At 38.7% G+C, this 20,611-nt stretch overlaps 1 protein-coding gene across 1 annotated transcript in view; it reads left to right on the plus strand.

The window, feature by feature from the left end:
• shtn1 (shootin 1) overlaps positions 1-20,611 on the plus strand; it is a 34,975-nt gene that overhangs the window by 1,049 nt on the left and 13,315 nt on the right. Inside the window, exons 2-7 of the mRNA XM_018725105.2 lie at positions 2,328-2,380; positions 7,694-7,754; positions 10,406-10,500; positions 18,026-18,206; positions 18,547-18,644; positions 19,112-19,193. Of these exons, the coding sequence (XP_018580621.2) occupies positions 2,328-2,380; positions 7,694-7,754; positions 10,406-10,500; positions 18,026-18,206; positions 18,547-18,644; positions 19,112-19,193 (570 nt within the window). The remainder of the gene's footprint in view (positions 1-2,327; positions 2,381-7,693; positions 7,755-10,405; positions 10,501-18,025; positions 18,207-18,546; positions 18,645-19,111; positions 19,194-20,611) is intronic.

The raw sequence follows: 20,611 nt of genomic DNA on the forward strand, positions 1-20,611 counted from the left end.
CCGGACCGCGCAGCCAGTATGAAGCAATATCGTCGTCGAGGTCGTCACTCGGGCTCTCGCGCCTCTGCACCGCAACGCCCCTGCGGAGTCCCTCGCGAACGCGCACCGACTCCGTCCACACGTTTGCGTTGAAGCTTCCGCTCGAGTCACGTGACGTGTTTGCCGCGCTTGGACCGGAGCCCTGAGGAGGAGGCCTCCATCTTCCTTGTCCGGCAGCGTTCCTGCAAACAGTTAATTCCCGCCCTTTCTCACAATAACATGTGCAGCGCGCACGCGGCAAAGTGTGTGTGTGTGGAAAAACACACACAGCGAATGTTGTGCAACTACTCTTCGTGTGCGGTACCTGTACCTCAGCTCGTCTGTTCTCGAAGGGACGTGAGTTGGGTCCCTGCAGCTCGGTGTGTAGTTTTTTCCTACAGTCCAAAGACCCGTATGTAGCCACTGGATTTGGTCACAAAACAGCGCCCTGATTGGTGCGAGAGGGCATGGGTTCGATCCCCGCTCAGTGACTGACTGTCTGGAGATCTCCATTCGGGAGGGATCTAACTGTGTAGATCTGTCACAGTAAAAATTACCCTGCTGTATAAAAGTGGGTAAATCAGCGTAAGTATCTGAGTGTACAAACCTAAACATGTTAAGTCACCGTAAATAAATGCGTGGGTTCGATTCCTGCTCAGCAGCCTGTGTGACGTTTGCAGGTTTCTTCCGGGTGCTCTGGTTTCCTCCCACACTTCAAAGACATGCTGCTCAGGTTCACCCATAGTGTGTGAGTGACAGAGAGAGTGTGTGTGTTCCACTGATGTATGGATGAGTGACCCAGTGTAAGTAGTGTATCTAGCAGTGTACGTCACCGTGGTAAATAACACTACATAGAGTTCGTTGGTGGTCGCTTTGGAGAAAAGCGTCTGCTGAATGAAGTAACGTAAACGTAGCGTGTGTGAGAGGACCCAGTGGTGTTCCATCCCATGTGTATCCTGCTTCATGCACCCTGTGGAAAACCTTAAGAAACTCCAGTGTGATGTGTGTTATTTTTGGGTGCCCTGCCCATTACTTCAGTTCAAGTTAAGAGGCTTTATTGTCATGTCAACTGAATACAGCTGGTTACGGTATGCAGTGAAACGAAACGACGTTCCTCCCGGACCGTGGTGCTGCATAAACCAACACAAATCTAGCTACGCAGGACTACATAAAGTGCACGTGTGCAAGACGTGTGCAGACAGCACAATACAGTACAGTAATAAACAAAACAATAAGCACAGTAAAAAAACAGCAGATATTGCAATATAATAATAAGAAATACTAGAGGGGCTGCAGTGGCGCAGCGGGTTTGACCGGATCCTGCTCTCCGGTGGGTCTGGGGTTCGAGTCCCGTTTGGGGTGCCTTGTGATGGACTGGCGTCCCATCCTGGGTGTGTCCCCTCCCCCTCCAGCCTTGCGCCCTGTGCTGCCGGGTTAGGCTCCGGCTCCCCGCGACTCCGCTCGGGACAAGCGGCTTCAGCCAACGTGTGTGTGTATAATAAATACTATAGATACAAATATACTAATTAGCAGCAAAAAAAAAACCGTTTCTTAGTACAGTATCATGGAATGGTGTTCAGCTGAGTATGGGTGTGTGGAATGGTGTCAGTCCAGTCCAGTTAGTGCTGTTGCCGATGTCTTTTGGTCGTCCCAACACCTGACACATTGTTGCTCCACTGAAAATACATCTGAGTGTGAAGGTCTTTGTTTCTTTTTTGGTTATAAGCTGTTGACTGCTGTTTGTTTTCTGTTGGAAAAAGAGCTGTTATGGCACCATTTTTGATGTATGACACAATTCACAGAGGGTTACCTGCCCTGCTAATTTAAAGAGCTTTTATGTAATCATGCAGATGACCTTTTTTCTTAAATAGCACAGTTATAATACTCCATGCATTAACAACAGAAACCTCCCAATTATGAATATGATGATGATGATGATGATGATGATCACCTGGTGAGAGGAAACTTGGAATCAAATTCCACTTAGTCATGGACACCACTGACTATTTATCTACTCTTCCTTTGTGACTCTTCTTTTGTAGGTAGTTATTCTTAACCTTGACAGTGGAAAAAACTGTCACAAGGCTTTGCATTTCAGCTGCTGAGCCACACTTTTGGTTATTATTCATTTGATGTGCAGTACATTTCCACACAGATTTCCTGGATTTAAAAATACAGACGTTGGAAACACCACCCCCAAGAAAGTGGGGATTTTTAGTGTGTGTGTGTGTGTGTGTGTGTGTGTGTGTGTGTGTGTCTTCACTTTTGGAAGATGAAGTGTAAAACGTGACTGATTTGTGTCCCAACAGCAATCCATGAGTATGAAGGACTCCAACAAGAGTGTGAGACATACAAGATGGAGGTTAGTGCCGTTTTTCATTATTTCAGTTGGGTTTTCTTTCTTTAGAAAGTGCAGTTTTTTTTTATTTTGAAGATGTTCAGTTCTAACTGAGGCTCTCCTTTGATACTCCAGAATGAAGCATGACTAGTTGCCTCTGATTCATTTATATAATAAGAGCTACATGTAGGCAGTTGTTCTCCATTGTTACTTGTGAAAGCAGCTCATTGCTCAGATGGTGTCTTTCTTGTGGGGCTGAGAGATTGAGGGGCCTTGACTATGAACGTTGGGTTGAACATGTTCTTCCATACAGAGTTCAGAAGAATCCCGTATTTAACCATAATGTTTTCAGGATGGAAAACAAGAAGGTGTTTATCAAAAAAAAAATCATAGTACAATGTATGATTTGTAAACATTTTTTTCTTTATGAAACACTGAAATTGATAGTTCTATATATTTTAGAGGAAATCTGTCAGCTGTCAAACATGATTTATGTGAAACAAAAAATGAAAGTTGTAAATAAGCCATACCAGGGACAGCTCAGCTCTGGCACCTGTGATAAGGTGTATTTGGATCTCTGAAACTCCTGTTATTTTAATGTCACGTTTCACTCAATTATGTATTTGCTGTTTAATGTTTACCTCATTGTCTACACAGAAAGGATGTACAATTTGTTTTTTTTTTTCATTTGTTTGTGTTCATTTATTTTGTGTCGCGCTGCCTTTTCATTTGAGCATGGTCATTTTTCCAAAAACTGTGCTTGCTTCTGCATTTCTTGTACATCCTGTGCGTAAGTTTCTTCCCAATAGGTTTTCGATGATTGATGCCAAAGCCGAATATGTAACGTATTCCCTTGATATTCATTTGTACTTCTGGTAATATTCTTTTAAACCTCAATATCTTCCTTTATGGAGTTTAACGTGAGTGATGATTTTTGAGACGTATTTTTCCAAAGGAAGACTAATTCACTAGTCATGAAGTACTGCAATGAAAAAGAACTGTAACTAAGGGTTGCAGGGAGACAGAGAACAGCAGGAAAAGGATGATCTGTCTGGTGAAAGGATTAGATGTTCACAAATCGACCTGAGAAACACTTCCCTTTATCTCTGAGTGCTACCCTGAACGTAGCACCACCCTTATGATTGATCTGTTTCGTCTACCGTTTTGACCTCTCTTCCTTCTTCAAGTGGCCCGTTTTGGGACAAGGCAACAAGATCCACCTGCAGCAGAATGCGTCTTCCCACAATCCTGTCTAAGAAATAAAATTTCCCGATGACACCAAAATTAATTTCCTAGATACAAAAAGCTTTTGAAATAATCTGCTCAGGAATCAATGTCAGCACTTTAGGTTTAATTTTATAATATTGTATCTTGAAAACTGATAAAATGTGAACTAAATTTATACAGAGTTTTTTTGCTTGCTTATAAGTGTACGGAAGAGAGAATTTGGAGTCATCTTTTAAAAGAATATGCAATATAAAAGTATATCTTTTTTTCGTGTTACTGATAATTCACTGGTGTTTTCATAATTAAACTTCCTGCAGAGTTTTCACTTTAAGGTTAGGTTTTATGAGAACTTCGTCACGTAAAGTACGTCTGTGTCCTTTCTAAGTGGGATTTTCATAGAATGAAGCTGGGAATATTGTGAAGTTATTTTGAGCCTTTTAAACCATTTTGTGTTATTTTTTGGTTTCTGGTAATTTTCTGATGATTTTCTAAAGGAACTATCTCCAATCACAATGCGCCACCTGAAGTTAAAGAATTTTGGTATCGGTGAGTCTCACAGTCACTTCTTTCCTTCCCAGACAAACGGAAACAGCTTGACAGTTGACACCACAGACAGTCTTCCAGTATGTGAAATAATTTCACTGAGGAATATTGTGATGTTTGCAAAAACTTTTTCTCAGCTTTGAAACTCATGGGAAGTTCAAAAAGCAGTCATGAACTTATTATACACTGGCTGATTTTGTTGAGGAATCAATGGATGGAAAGTGCTAGGAGCATTTCTCTGATAACTTTAGGCAGTATTTCTTAAACCAGAAATAAATGCAGTCATTTTTCATTGTTCCTATAGTTTTGATCTTAGTTTTTGTTTTTTAATCCAACTCAAAAGTACACCCCTTGGTTGTGGACTACACCCATTCCCCACCGTACAAAGATGCTTTGTTCCTGGAAAACGAATCATAAGGTGAATTGCCATAACTTTAAAATGTATTTCCCCATTTGTTTTAAGGGTACAAATTTTTAAGTATTCCAAACCCCAAAGTTTACACCCGTTTTTGCCGAAATATCAGGAAATCTCACTAAAATATGCACAATTACTTTACTAGTTGACATTAGTTATTGTAACACAACATAATATTCAGCTTCCCTTTATTATTTACTCTATAATACTGCATTGCTGTCTACTTGCACTCCTTCAGTTCGCTCATAGTTATGTATTGTACGTGTACCGTTATGAACAGGTGCTCACAAAAAACACGTATGAAACTTAATGTTTCTGTATTAATTTAACCTTGTAAAAACGGAAGAATTTAATAATGATAATTACAAAAGAATTAGTATTCATGGAACAAGTTGACGTGGTGTCTCTTAGTGCCTGGGCGGTGCTGTTAGACATGGGTTTGATCCCTGCTCGGTCCCTGGTCAGTTTGCATGTTCTCCCCATATTCATGGGGGTTTCTTTCAGGCTAAATGGTTTGACTGTGTATTTCAGTTAAAATAAATAACTAGCTTAAAAGTTACTTTGGGTCACCTAAATTCATTCTTATAATTTGTATTGAATCTGCTGTTTGAGTTATGACTTATATTTTCTGTGACTGAGGGTGGTGAGGGTAGGCAGTGAATAAAATATCTGTTGTGGAACTAAAAATCATTTCTTGACTGGGCAAAGTGCCCCGTACTGAATAATAAGCTAGTTGTTTGAAAAATGGTATGTATTTTTGTAATCAATGGAGTTCTTTGGATTTATAGGACCCTATTGTATGAGGATGGGTGTATGTATTTTTGAGTCTAAAGAGAACAGTTAATATATTTGATACAACCTAATTTATTTTTATTCATCGTTTAATTTAACTGTCGGTGTGAAAACATCCTTGTTTTGATCGGCCTTCATCTTGTCTTAGTAGTAGTGAACACTTTGTGATCTGAAAAGTATTTGTCACTACAGTGGAGGCATCATTTAGTTATTTTTTATGTGCATTAAATGCCTTTCTTTCTTGAAAGCATATTTCTGTTGATGATCAAAATAATCAGTTCATTTAGAATTTTTGAATAGGTTTTGGAAAAAGCATCACGTAGTTACTGTTAATGAGTAGTTCAAAAAATGCTTTCGTTTATTATTTATTAAATCACTTTTTTTTTAACCTTTCATCACTTTCAGTAGTTCATCAAATTGTTTAAATGTAATTATATTTGGTATTAGAAATGATTATATTGAAGAATGGTGTTTTCATTAAAGTCTAAAGGAAAATGCTGAAAATTCATAGTATGAATTTTATTTTGTCGTTTTACCATGCAGATAGATCCATGGTGTACTTGGAGAAAACAAAATGATCAGTTTTTTTGAAAAATTAGTTTTCCTTTATTTGTTTTCTTTTAACTTGTCAGTAAATGGACATCACATAAAACCAGGTACATGTTTTTGCTGAAACAATGTTTTTGGAATTAAAAACTGTATATACAGTATGTATATATTTTTTCCCATACAAGACAGGTTCTAGTTGAGCCATCACAATGTATAATCTCATCTGGGTTGCACCCTGCCCTGTGGTTCTGGGACAGGCCCTGGATTGTCTTGAACCTACTAGGGTAAAAGGTTATTGATAGTTACTCTGTGACTTTGATAGTGTTGTGTTGCCTTCACTTGTACAGAAAAGGCTGCCAGACTTGGTTCTTGCAGCAGTGTCATAGGGAAATTCTTTTTGCATCTGTAAGAAATGTCATATAGTAAATTGTATGAATAAGACAAGTTGTTAACAACAAGGTTAAAGTTTCCTGTTGTGATTTAACAAACACAGTGGCTTATGTTGGGTTCTTAAAAGAAGTGAAAAATTATTCCTCAAAGACATTGCTGTAAGAATCATGTTTGCTCCCATATGACAGACTGAAACCTGGTCTAAAGCGACAAGTTAGCTCCGTAACTAGATGTTCTTGTGCTGTCAGTGCTGGAGAACAACGTGGACATTCTGCAGCCTCTTGAGAAAGCCGGGTGTCTATTTAGTAGAACAGACGAGCTTTGCTTTCATAACAAGCACAATGTACAGTATTAACAATTTGCTTGTGAAGGGAATTACCTCCCACAATCCTGGCACCTGTTTCAGGTGGACTGGTGGCTGTAGATTGCCTCTGTGTGTGTGTGTGTGTGTGTGTGTGTGTGTGTGTGTGTGTGTGTGTGTGTGTGTGTGTGTGTACTTCCGTTAACACAGGTACCCTGCACTGGAAAAGTAGTTGATGATAACGAATTCTATTGCTCTTTTTGTTGTACAGTCACACTCCGAGATATGCCCATTTGAATTACAAGAATTTGACTTTACGTGGAGTTTCATTTAATTGCCCTGCTTTGGTCTACGAGACATTTCTTCACATTTACAATGACCAGATTTGAATTTTCCATTCATCCTGACAGCTGAGTAATGCAATACATTTACATTTTTTCGTTTTGTAAATGCTTCTCTTCGAAGCAACTTACATTTTGCCAGTATTAACTGACAACTTTTATTCGGAGTGACTTACGATGGGGAGAAACGTGAGGAAATGTCTGTACCTCCAGGGGAAAAGAGAGGAAGAGCTGGGTACCATAAGCGTAGCAGTGGCAGGAGAATCTATGGGAGATCCATGACAGGCCGAGGGAAGAGGTATGCATGATGGAAGTGTGGGGGTTCGGTACCGAGCCTTAATGATAAAAAGTCACAAAATTCGTGAGAGATGCTGGTGATCGGTTGCACGGCCATGAGACAACAGAACTATAGAAGTCATACATACCATTTGTATGTGTACCACAGTGTCACCAAGGTCCATATTTTTAATTTAAATGTCTATTGTTGTAAAACTGTTCTTATAGATCGTTGTGAGAATGTTGTGGTACAAATAACGTGTTCATGGCTTCAGATTCTCATAATATAAATGTTTGTTATGCAATGGATGCATGTAATGGTTTGTTTTCTTTTGTAAAGGACTTGTATGAAGGCAGTATGGATGCGTCTATGCTTGGACTTGAAATCTGGTTGACCCCTCATCTAGCTGGGCTTTTCAGCTGCCAGCGCTTCTGTATTAACATTACAGGTTTATTGTTAAATATGAAGTGAAAAACATTTCATGCTTACTTTTATTTTTTAGTGTGAGAGAATAAAAAAAGAACGAGATGAGGCAATGAAGAAACTGAAGGAATTTCAGACAGGTGAGTTTGGGATTTTATGTCCCTTAGTGCTGCTTTTATTTTTTCACAGTGTTCACCCTAATTTCTTACAAATCTTACAAATCGGGAAAATGTCATTGAGCTGAGTTTGTGACAGAAATTTATACTGAATATTTGAAGAATCTGTTGCAGCTGTCACAGTAATGGGTCCCACAGGTCTTTTCCATAAGTATCATATTGAATCACATTATTTTTTATTTATTAAAATTTCCTAGTATCTTCTAACTGATAATGTTTGTGATATAGTTTCAGATCTATATTACACCAAAGCCTGTAAATAATATATTGCCATCCCTTATACATTTTTCGCCAAACAGTTTGCCAACCAGTTCCTTGTAATTTCCCGGTAAAATCTGAGAATGGGATGCCATGGGCAACTTCTGCTTGTCTTGTCCATGTGGCTCACAAAAATAAGTTTCAAAAGTTTTTTTTTTTTTGGTAACAAAAAGGAAAATTTGTGTTTGCTGATAGAATTTGCCCATCTGTAGCAGTCGCACAATCTCGTTTGTACCAGTTAGTATTCCCCTTCCTAACCTGTCTTACTACGCACAGCACGTGCTGCCTACGAACGTGCTATGTGAAGCCTCGTTAACTGACCTTGGAAAGGTAAAGATGGTGGCGTTCCTTCAAAAAGCCAAAGCTACGTAAACATTGTACTATAGAACATCCCACATTTCAGCTCATCTTATAGACTGTAGACCATCCTTCTGTATATTCACTTGATGTGTAGTTAGTGACACAAGAAGAGCTTGCATCTGTTGATCACAGCTGCATTGCTATTGCAAGGAATTCATGTCATAAAACACATTAAATGAACTCTTGTTTTTAGCTGGGGAAAAAGCAATGACAGTAATAACAATAACCGTCATAACAGTTATTATTAATAATAATAATAATGTCAGAATGCTCTGTCCAGGTGCTAAAAACTGCACACCTGATTGCAGCAGAATCTCACAACTATGCATGTATCTCCAAAATGGCAGTTGCTGCAAATGTCTTAACAATAGGCACAGATTAAATTTATTCACATTGCTCTACGCTTGTGTGGCATGGCTGTGCCACCACTCTCATTGTAGCCATGAGTACACACCACCAAGCCTGGCGGAAAATCCCACCCACAGCATGTGTGTTTACACGGTCACGCCTTGCTTGCAAACAGCTCGCTTCTGTGCCAATCCACTATGTGTCCATTTCTCGCACAGAAATTGCCAGTGACTCATTTTCCTGGAGGAAAAAAAAAAAAAAAAAGTTTGATTTGTGGCTTCTCGTGGTCTGGCCAAATTATCTTATCATTTGAATATTTAAACTTCAAATTTCAGAAGTACAACAAAGCCTGGATTTAGTCAAAATACAGTTTTAAAAAGGCAATTATTTGATGAAGAGGAACGCAGGATTTGTGTCTGAATAAACTTGGCCTTTGCTCAGCTCCCATTTGTTCTTCAGCCATAAACACATATTGTGTGAGACTTCCACTTTAATGGGAGCCGCCGCGCTATGCCAAGCAGCTGCATATTAGGACCTATTACGTGATTTCATAGCTCTTGGAAAATTGCTTCTATTCACAGCAAACGACGGGGGGAAAAAAAGCCTCAACACACAATCACGTCTTTTCAATTGGCGATGGCAAGGTTGATGACAACATGACCATTGTGTTATAATGATAACACCACAAAGGCATAAGCCCCCCTTATCAAGGCTTCAGTACTGCGGCAGATACAATTGAATTCATCGCACTGTCGGCAGCGCTGATACCATTATGTGACACGTCGGCGCAGGGGTAATCACTGTCTTCCCGGGGAAAAGAGGGGGAAAAAAATAAAAATCATCTCTGGATGGAGCTATGGGGAGGCCAAAACTTACAATTAAGCATGCCAGCTCTGACGTGTCAGCCATGGTTTCCTCTGTCTGTATGCTATTCACTTCCAGCTCTGTTTATTTACCGTGCTCGTTGGCTATTACAATTAACATGTCATTTAATTCAAGAAAGCCTGTGCTGTTGGAGCATAGTGGGCATTATTAAATTGGCTTGGGAGGCACAAGGGGTGACTTTGGTAGTTAAATGCTCTTTAAGGATTGACGGAAAGTGTTCAAGAGGAACTTTAATACTGTTGTTTTTTTTTTTTTTTTTCTTTAGCGCTCCCCAGATTTCTGTTTGTTGACATTTGGTGGGATAAGCTTGGTCTAGTGATGTTAATTCCTGTTTGTCCCAGTTGACTTCAGCCAGGTAATTAAATAGTTAAGTGGCAGAAAAGTATTTCTCAGCTGTGTTTTCTATGATGGCCACAAATGATATTGAGGTTTTCTTGCTCTATATCAGTTTCTCTGAATTTGACTTTTTTGGAAATTTTGCATTGTTGATGAAACTCTTTGTGTGCCGGTCTTCATTTTATCTCAAGAGTGATTGTTTATTGAATTGTTGTATAGACTGAAAGTCCCATCACTTAGTGTATTTAGTTGTAAATGGTAAAAGTTACTCAGGACCTAACAGACCCAAACGGAACAGTACTTGGAGTTTGCTTGTACTGGATGGCAAAACAGCACATGTGAGTGCTTTCAGTAATTCAGGATGGAAATTTACCTGTGCAAACACTGAGGAAGATATTTTCTGAGGATTCTCCTTTTATTTTGTTCAGTTTCCCACATGGTGATTGAAGAGGTCAGCATCATTCAGGATAACTTGGAGATTGAGAAATCATGCCGGCAGAGTGCTGAAGCCCTGGCCTCCAAGGTAAGCTGGATTTTAAATCGGAGACTTGTCTAGTGATCTACAGGTGACCAGTTCACAGAGCTGAATAAATGATTTGGTTTTCACAGGCTGCACTTCCCACAACATGCTCCTGATTCTCTCCATCAGTATCTAAGTATGTGATGGGAGTGCAACACATTAAATGTATAGTTCCCTATTCTAAATATTTTGTTGTCACTTCTAAACACTATCACTTTGTTTCACTCTTCAAACACTCTCTGCTCTTATAGAAATTCTTTCAATCCATTCTATCAAAATTTTTCTACATCTAGGAATTAAAAAATATAATCCATTTTCTGTTGTCATTATAGTAACCATTAAACTAAGTCTCCTCAAAATCGCCTGTGTTGTTTAGAAGGTAAATGTACAGTGCATGTGAAAAACATAGTACACCCTCTTTCAGTTCTATTGTTTTATATATCAGAACATAATGGGAAATCATTTGGGCCTTACCAGGTTGTAACTCTAACCTCAGGTGACAGACAATGCCTAACACATTACACTATGTCATAATTTATTTAATAAAAAGTCAACATGCAGAAGCCATGTATGAAAAACTAAGTACACCCCATTATCCAGAAGCTTGTAGAAGCACCTCTAGCAGTAAGTAATTGTCTTCTACGTGGTTTAATCAGTCTGTCATATTGTTTTGGAACAATTTTGATCATTCTACTTTACATTTCTACAGTTCATTGATGTTTCAAGGAATTTGTTTATGCACAGCCCACTCAAGGTCCTACCACAGCATCTCAGTGGGGTTTAAGTCTGGACTTTACTTGGCCACTCCAGCACCTTAATTCTTTTCTTTTTCAGCCATTCAGCTGTAGATTTCCTGGTGTGCTTTGGATCATTGTCCTGTTTCATCCATCCATCCCATTTCAATAGCCGCTTGCCTCAAGCAGGTTAGCGGTGAACTGGAGGCTATCCCGGAAGCAGTGGGGGCAAGGCTGTGGAGGGGGCGGGTACATCTTGGATGGAATGCCAGTCTGTCACACGGTCATTGTCTTGTTGCATGCCTTAATTTTGGGCAAGCCTTAGCTGTCCATTTATGCTTGCCCGAAATTAAGCCATGCATTTAGCATTTTAAGAGAGGCTTTTTGATCTCTAGAGGTAGCTCTTGGGTTCTTTGTGGTTTTTCTGGGTGTTATATGGCCTGATTTTGTTTTGAATTTGCTGGAAACTTTTGAATTGGCAACTGTCTTAAATGTTCTTCATTTGTAGAAATTCCTTCTCATTGTAGAACGATGGATTTCAATTTTTTTGGAAATTACTTTAAGCCTTTTCAGTTAGATGAGCAGCAGCAGTTGCTTCTCTGAGGTCATTGCTGATGTCTTTTCTCCTTGGCATGGTGTTAACACACACCTGAGTGCTCCAGACCACCAAACTGCCAACAGTTCTTGTATAGGGGTGGTCATATATCCTTATGATCAACTAATCAAGTCATGCTAATTACCTTCTTATTTCCCATGGAAGCAATGAAGTTACTTAATTTTCCCCACATGGGTTATGGGATTATGTCTTAATCTTTGTTGAGTAAATAATGACACAGTAGAATATTTTATGTTGTCTGTTATCTGAGACTAGGTTTGTGTAATTATAGAAGTTGGTGAGAACCAGAAAGTCATAATTTATGCCGTGACACATAAAAAAAAAAACTGATTTGGAGGAGGTGGCTATCTACAGTCACTAGCCACTTTATTAAGAATATCATTCTGGGTTGGACCTTCCCCTTACTCTCAGAAAAGCCTAAATTCTCTGTGGCATTGATTCAACAAGGTGTTGGAAACATTCCTTAGAGATTCTGGTCCATGACAACATGACTTCATCATGTAATTTCTGTACCTTTGTTAACTTCTCTGGTGCTCTAACTCTCCTGTACTACCGCATGCTAAAGGTGTTCTATTTGATTCAGATCTGGTAACTGAGAAGGCCACTGAAGTACACTGAACCCGTTGTCATGTTCTTGGAACCAGTTTCAGATAACTTGTTCTTTGTGACATAACCCATTATCCTGCTGGAAGTAACCATTAGAAGATGGGTAAATTGTGGCGGTAAAGGGATGCAGATAGGCTGTGGCATTCAAACACTGCTCAGTTAGTATTAGGGGGCCGAAGGTGTGGCAAGGAAATATTCGCCAAATCATTACACCACCACCCGCAGTCTAAACTATTGACACAAGGCAGGTTGGATTCATGCAGTTTATGGCAAATTCTGATTGTAAAATCTGTTTGTCACTGCAGAAATGGAGATTCACTAGACCAGGATACCATTTTGCAATCTTTAGCTGTCCGTTTTAGGTGAGCCTGTGTTTGCTGTAGCCTCAGATTCTTGTTCTTAGCTGACAGGAGTGGAATTTGATGTGGTCTTCTGGTGCTGTAGCCTATCCACCTCAAGGTTTAACATGTTGTGCATTCAGAGATGCTTTTTGCTCACTGCTGTTGTTAAGAGTGGTTATTTGAGTAACTCTTGCCTTTCTGTCAGCTCGAACTAGTCTGGCCATTCTCCTCTGACCTCTCTTATCAACAAGGTGTTTCTGCCCACAAAACTGAAGTTCCCTTGATATTTTTTGTTTTTTGTACCATGTTGTGAAAACTTTAAAGACCGTTATGCCTGAACCTCGTAGGAAATTCAGCTTCTGAAATGCTCCAACCACCCCCTCTGTCACCAACAACCAAGTCACTTGGATTACAATTTCGCCCCTTTCAGCTCTTTTATTTGATCATTGACTAAAGCTCTTAACCCATGTCTACATGATTTTATGCATTGAACTGCAGCCACCGATTGGATAATTGCATGAACAAGTAGGTGTACAGGTGTTCCTAATAAAGTGGCCATTGAGTATATTTGGATTTAAGAGAAAATTACAGGTAAACAACTATTTACATTTATTCATGTATTAAACAATGTTGCTAATTAAGTATAGATTAGGTTTATAGATATTTCTGGTATTATAATAGCCTGTAATTCAAAATAGTTATTTGATGTGAGCCAGTAGAAATGAGACTCTAAGCCATGGGCCTATTTTTATGATTTTGTGCTATTTTTAGCTTTAAATAATCTTACTTAGTTTTAACTGTGAATTCAGTATGTAGTCAAAATATGTTGTTGTTCTTGCTACATTTTATTCTCATATTGCGTTATGAATTTTTAGTAGTAGTATTATGTTCCCTGCACCCTCTTTCAGTATTAAGTTCCAGTAGTTTTAGTGGATACCAGACACCATACTGGGTACAGCTGCTGCCTTGCACTTGAACATATCCAGCTTTGAATCCCACCTCCTGCTGTAGCACCCTTGTGAAGGTACTTAACCAGAATTTGCTAAAGTAAAAATGATCCTGCTGTGGAAATTGGTAAAACACTGAAAGTAGCTTAACATTGTAACTTGCTTTGGAGAGAAGCAACAACTAAATAAACTGATACATTTTTACTTTAAATAATTATACAAGTTACTTATGGCCGAAAAGCTGTTGTTAACTCGTCAATGTTATTTGGTACTTTAATCTCACTAATTGGTTATCTTCTTCAATTTTGGCAATACAGAGCATGTTCTTTAAAGAGTAGTCTTCATTTAGAGTCCGTTCCTGTATTGTAGTCCTCTGTTGGGCTTCATTAAAATGATGTCCACTCTGGTCACTGTTTATCTTGACTGCACATTGCTTTTTGATTACACATGTAGAAGTCATTTTTAATTCCCGGTCAGTCTATGAAATGATAGTGGCACAGCTGAAAATCACTGAGCTCTAGAGTACAAGGTGATGTTGCTCTGAAGGTTAGGCCACTGCAGTTAACACCTTTAACTATGGACCTCCAATGCGTCTGAAGGACAACAACAAAGCAGGCTTGTACAGCATCCATTCCTTTTTGTCCTCAGTGGAGTAAGATTATAGTTAGTAGGAAGGGGGGAGAAACCTTTCAGAAATACACTTTGCATGACTGATCTTACAGTGATGTAGCTATGATGCAGCACCACAGCAAAGCTGAGAAGTAAGTAGACTCTACAACATACAGATTTTATACAACTTAACTGTCACTTGGTCCATCAAGATCAGATGCATAAGGAGATGCCTTGTCATGCATTACAGTAAAAACAAGCCCAAATATTGGAAAGTTTAAGTTCTATGATGTTTAGTTCTCGTGATTGAGGAGGCAATGGAAAGTGTTTGACTATATTCTGTGTCTGTGAAGCTACTCAGATTTGTTTAGCAGTGTGTATTGAACACTGGAACATTGAGTTTATACTGTTTGCACCTTATGGCACATCTGGCCCTGTAAATTGGCCACGCGTTCCTTGGCCGTTATACAACCAAGCAGAGTGATCATGTGACCTAATGACTCCCAGAAGATACCTGCTGATACCATTGCAAATCTTGCACCATGTCTTACGTTTACCTGATGCTTTTCTCCAAAGCAACTTAGTGTTATGGGTTCCGCAACTATTTACTCCTTTATACAGCTGGACAATATTACTGGAGCAATTTAGTGTAAGTACCTTGCTCAAGGGTACTACAGGTGGAGGGGGATTTGAATCTGAAACCTTTAGATCCAAAGGTACCAGCTCTAACCTCTGCACTACCAGCTACCTGCTGTAATAGTTGGCAATAGACATTGTTGGTTAAAGGCATCTTTTGGCTTTCTCCAAATGTAAATGTAGGAAATAGGGTCAAAGATGACTCATTAGACCACATTACTTTTTCCATTGCTTTGTTGATATTTTATGAACTTCAGTGATTTTATGATAGAACAGTTTTTCCTTTGAAAAATTCATGCTATAATATTTCCTATTATAATAGCTCCAGTGGATCCACATGACACAGGACAATTTGACTACCACTCGGAGATTGCAGTGTTAACTGTGATGCACAATTGTTTCTGTTGGAGCTACTCACTCTGATGTTTAAATCCCAAGTGCACTGAGGTAAAATGCTGTAAATATGTCAGCATCTACTGCAGATATTTTTAAGATTTACTCTGGTTTGTCATGTTACGAATATTCAGGTTTCGAAGTAAAAACATTTTTTGGTTTATCTCTTTTTAACTGCACTTTCTTCACTCTTCTGTTGTCTAAAATCTCTGCCTTCTGTTTGGTGAAAATAACCTGTGTTTCTGCATCCAGTTGTTATCTGACAGTAAAATGCCAGGTGTCTGTATCACATTTTTGGTACTTAGAACTACCTCTGTACACTATCCATCATGTTTCATAGAACTTAAAGTCTTCACGTACAGTCACAAAGAAGTTCAAATAAATTCCAGGCATTTATTTTAGAGAATCATGCCCACACTTCAGACTGCACTAGATTAGAACATATTATGGTTTAAAAAGTAATAGTGTTTGTCTTTACAGGTGTTTTTAATGTGTTAACATCCATTTTTATTACAAATTTGTTCTATTTTTCTAGCCACTTTACCCTTTCTACCCATTCCTCCTCTGAAATACTGTAGAATCATATACTAGCACAAACAAATTCTGAGGAACGGGAAACCAAAGTCTGTACTGTTTTCCATTTATCCAGCATTGTGAAAACTTCTGTTTTCCACCAAAAACTGTTTTGCTTTGTTCTTAAAGGTGTGTAATCTCTGAACATACTGAAATGTATTTGTTTTTTATGTGTTTCATCTGATTATCACATAAAATCACCATGCATAGGTATCATATCGGTACACGATGTTTATCTGCTTCTGGTGGATGGCTTCAGCTTATTGTGGACATTGGCTTTACCACCACCAGGTCCACTATTTAATGCAGATACAGTACACTGAAACTGAGCTGGACTGTATTACTGAAAAATACATTTAAAATTTCACTTTGTTTCATTGTCTTACTAGCCTTGCAGCTTTTGTTAAGACCTTTTCTTACAAGCTGGTTCAGACAGTTGGCTGACCTGAAATTGGATTTGATGGATGACTAAGCGGGGCAAAGTAACATGTAGATCTATACAAATATTTTCAAACTATTTATTCTTCTTCTGTCAAATCTTGAGTGTTTTTTTTTCTAAATAATAGTATAGGTTTATTGCTAATTTACATTTAAATAAATCGGAAATATTTTGGTAGAGTAAAAAAATAAGCAAGAGAAATAAGATGGAAGATGACCTTCATGTCTTATTAATTTAGTGCTGCCAATTCAATGCTGGTAATTTTGCAGCCAGTGCCAAGGACACTGAAAATTGTAATCAATTTTTTAAACTCTGTAGCGTCTGAATTAAAAAGTGGTAATAGAAGGCCCCGTTCCCACAAGTCAAATCAAAGCGTAATCCAAAACATGACATTTTGTGTTGATGTTTGATAAAAGAAGATGAAGGCCTTGACTTTATAATGGTGACCTCTGGAACACAGAGTTGCTTGCCTGCTCGCTGCTGATTTCTCTGAGTGTGTAATTTTGTATATTTTGTCTCATCAATAGTAGATTATTATTAAAGAGTGTTTTTTATCTCTGTATTATTTATTGTTGATTGCATATGAAATGCATTCTGGAAGGCTTCATCAGAAAATGGGTGGCTGCAATTTGCCAGACTGGATGTCATTAATAAATGCTTCTTTTATAAGCTGCTTTTTCAAAGCACATTTTGTTCCTATACTGCCAAAGTGACATCAAGAAATATGCTTAATTCACATCACCAGCAATCGACTGTATTAGTCCCTACTTAATGGTGTCCTTAATTAATATATATATGGCCACCTTAAATTGGCAATAAGGAAGCCATCTTTCATTGATTTGCTACAGGGGACTGTGCATTTCAAGCAGATCAAATTGCATATCTTGCCTTGAAAAAGACAGGAATATACAGGTAGATACACATGTAAATTGCCTTTTGCAGATGGTATTAAAAATAGATACATTTTGCCCAAAGTACCATAATTATGTGGAAAAGCACATTTGCACTGTCCCCCAGATGAAGACTTATGGTTTTTTCTGCCTAATTATTGCTGCTGCTGCTTCTAGGAAGTGTCTTGTGGCCATGTGCTCTCAGTCACCATTCAGTTGAAGTACATTGGGTTGATCCACAGTTTAATTCGGTAGACTAGCATTGCAATGCTTGTTGCGATTGCCTTGTTGTCTGGTTGACAGAAGTGCGCAAGGTGAGAGACACTTCCAGTCACTTATCAGTTGATTTAATTTTTTTCACTCAGTGCAATTCATTGCATGTTGTTTCTTCTTGACCTTCACAAACGTGATAGATGTGACTATGTTCAACACGTATTGCTCCATATATATTTCTAGAATGTATTTTGCTAGAGCATTTGACAGGAATTTTGCAAAGAATATATTCTGCTGAATTGCTTTGCACTGTACAGAAATCTAATTCGTTTTCACTAGATGACATTTTTTGTAGCGTGAAGAAATTAGATGTCAAAACAACCTTTTAGAAATCTTCCATAAATTAGTGTGTGTATAACCTCAACTTTACTGGGCATATTCTACAAAGGGGCCCAGCAGTAAATATGCTCTCAGGGGTAAAAGAGCTCTGTAATGAATCCCAGTTTCCGGTGTCTTGATGCAATCCCCTAGCTGAATCGACAAAACCGCTCCTTAAAGAGGAAGAGCATGCAGCTCTTGGCTCACCTTGAGCCAGATGTCATTGCCAAGATCAGTCTGAAGGACGATGAGGAGGAGGACTCTGGCAGGCAGCCTGAGGGTGGCCAAGACGATGTGCCATGTTCCTCTGGCCACTGCCATAAGATCATCACAGGTGAATATTGCCTTTAGCCTTTATCTTCAGTCATTTAAAGGTGAAGTAAGACTAGCAACAAGTCCTTGAAGTCTCAGTGCAGCCTGCCAAGCTTGTTAGAACTAGTGTTGTTTCACGCTTGGCTTATCTCATTGTACTGGAACAAACCACTCCAAGTGCATACTCCAACCCACCAGCATTTCTTGCTGGTCCATGTTTGTACGTGAATGTATCAGTTTCTGTTGAAACACAGTCCCTTTCAATCCACAAGGTTGACTTTTTGTTTTGTGTCTTCTTTCCTACTAATGGATTTGATTCTTTCTATATGTCATTTCTGTGGTTGATGGATACATGTGGATAGAACTCAGGAACAAGCTGACATTGATGTTGGAGGCAAAGGCACAAGTGGCCATTGACCTTGAAGAAACCAGAGAAAGACTGCGGGAGGCTAGAGAGGAGGTGAGTGGCGATGCCTCTACCAGACTGTTCAGAATTTGGACCACCATATTCCATCTTTGTCCATCTGTTTCAGTGTATCATAGATAGTGGTGTCCATGCTCTGTACACTTTAAATAAGGTATTTTGTCATTGTAAATCATAGCAAGTACAAAATTTAATGCATAGAACTTTTTATGAGAAGGGATATGCATATGTGCAATGTTTTGTCCAATTGCTTTATAAACTTCTGTAAAAGATGATAAAATTAGAAACACCTTAATGGTCTTTTCATCCACTGAAACTGCTGTGTTTTGTTTGTTTATAGTTTTAAATTGCATGTTGAGCCATAGTTATTTAATTTTCATTTGTTTTAGTAGTGAATGGCTTAGAACAAATTGATATCCATCTGCCAAGGATACAATGCAGACACTGGAGTCCTGGTAATGAACCAATTAAAAACAAAATATAATACCCTCTTTCTCTTTCAGCTGCTGAAAGAAAAACATGATAATACCGTTTTGATTGCCAAGACGATTCAACAAAAGGAGCTATTGGCAAAATACAACAGAGGTCAGAGTCTGTCTTAACTGTTGCAATTTGCTTCCTCCTCGCACCATCCGAGAGATCAGGAGGACATGTTGATGCCCTGGCATGGTGCTCCATGGTGCAATTAAAGTATCTCCGTCCACAGGTCTTTCTGTTCACCAGCCTTGAATGGTGTTCCATTTTCAACAGCACGAGTCAAGAGAAGTAGGAAGCTTGAACGCTTCCAGTATGGACCAGGTCTAAACCAGATGCGTGTCTCTGGCACTAATGCCAAATTGCAAATTCATATTCATTATTTTGCCAAAGGATGGCTTTTGAAATGCATTTTTATTGTGACAGCGAAAATTGCTTTTTTGGGTTTCAGCACCATGGCAATCCATGTTCTGCATGACACTGCCCCTCTCCCTATTATTATACATGCATTATTGAACATTCTCAAGATACAAGGTGACAGAGTGAAAAGTCCACATCTTAGAGAACAATCCAGCCGTGCATTGAATGAGTAACCCTCCACAGAGGTCAACGCTGTGCCACTCAGAAGTATGAAGGTGTATGGTAATTACTCCCAGCTAACAAAATGGAAATGTTAAAGAAGAATAGATCTTAAAGAGGCACAATTGTTCTATGTATCTACAAAATGTTGTGCCGTCACTTAGTTCTGTCCTGTTCTTCCTGTGTATTTAATTGTTCTACATGTACAGTAACCTGGCACTTGTATTTTGTCCTCCACATACACAGATGCAGTATATGTTCTAATTCAGTGTTTACAACCCTGTTGTCAAGAATAGCAAAGCTGCTAGTTTGGCTGTTTCCGAGTAACATGGTAGTCATAAAGGTTTTACTAAATTCAAGTACCATATTTGGTGACAAAGCTATTCTTAAATTAAGTTGTATAATCGTGAAGAAGATGGAAGAGGTAGTACAATTGTGTGAGGTTGACTACATCCCTGTGTAACTCCCATTCCCGGTTATACAACACAACTCCCATCCCAGGTTATTGGTTGAGAGCAGTCATTCAGTGTAACCCCAACAAAATAAACGTGAAATGAATAGTAACAGGAACATTTAAGAAAATTTCAGAATACAGTAAGTTTATTTAACTGCATATAGAAACTCCATTATGCTTAAGGCAAAAGCATAAGGCAACATGGGAGAATAGTGTCACATTTCAACCAATCACATCCATCATTTAAGGTTCATCTAATATCACAACAAGAAAGAACATATTTATATGTATTATTAATTCATTTAGTTGACTTTTCTAAAGTGCACTGCTTCTCCAAAGCACTTTATAGTGTTAAACTACTTACAGTTATCTTCCAATTTATGGAGCCTGTATTTTTGCGGTATGAATTGACAGTAAAAACCTTGCTCTAGGGTACTACAGCAGAAGGTGAAATGCATAACTCGGTCCTTTCAGTCATTATAAAAATAAGATACAA

This window comes from Scleropages formosus, chromosome 8 (assembly GCF_900964775.1).
Source record: "Scleropages formosus chromosome 8, fSclFor1.1, whole genome shotgun sequence".
In the NCBI taxonomy this organism is placed as follows: Eukaryota; Metazoa; Chordata; class Actinopteri; order Osteoglossiformes; family Osteoglossidae; genus Scleropages; species Scleropages formosus.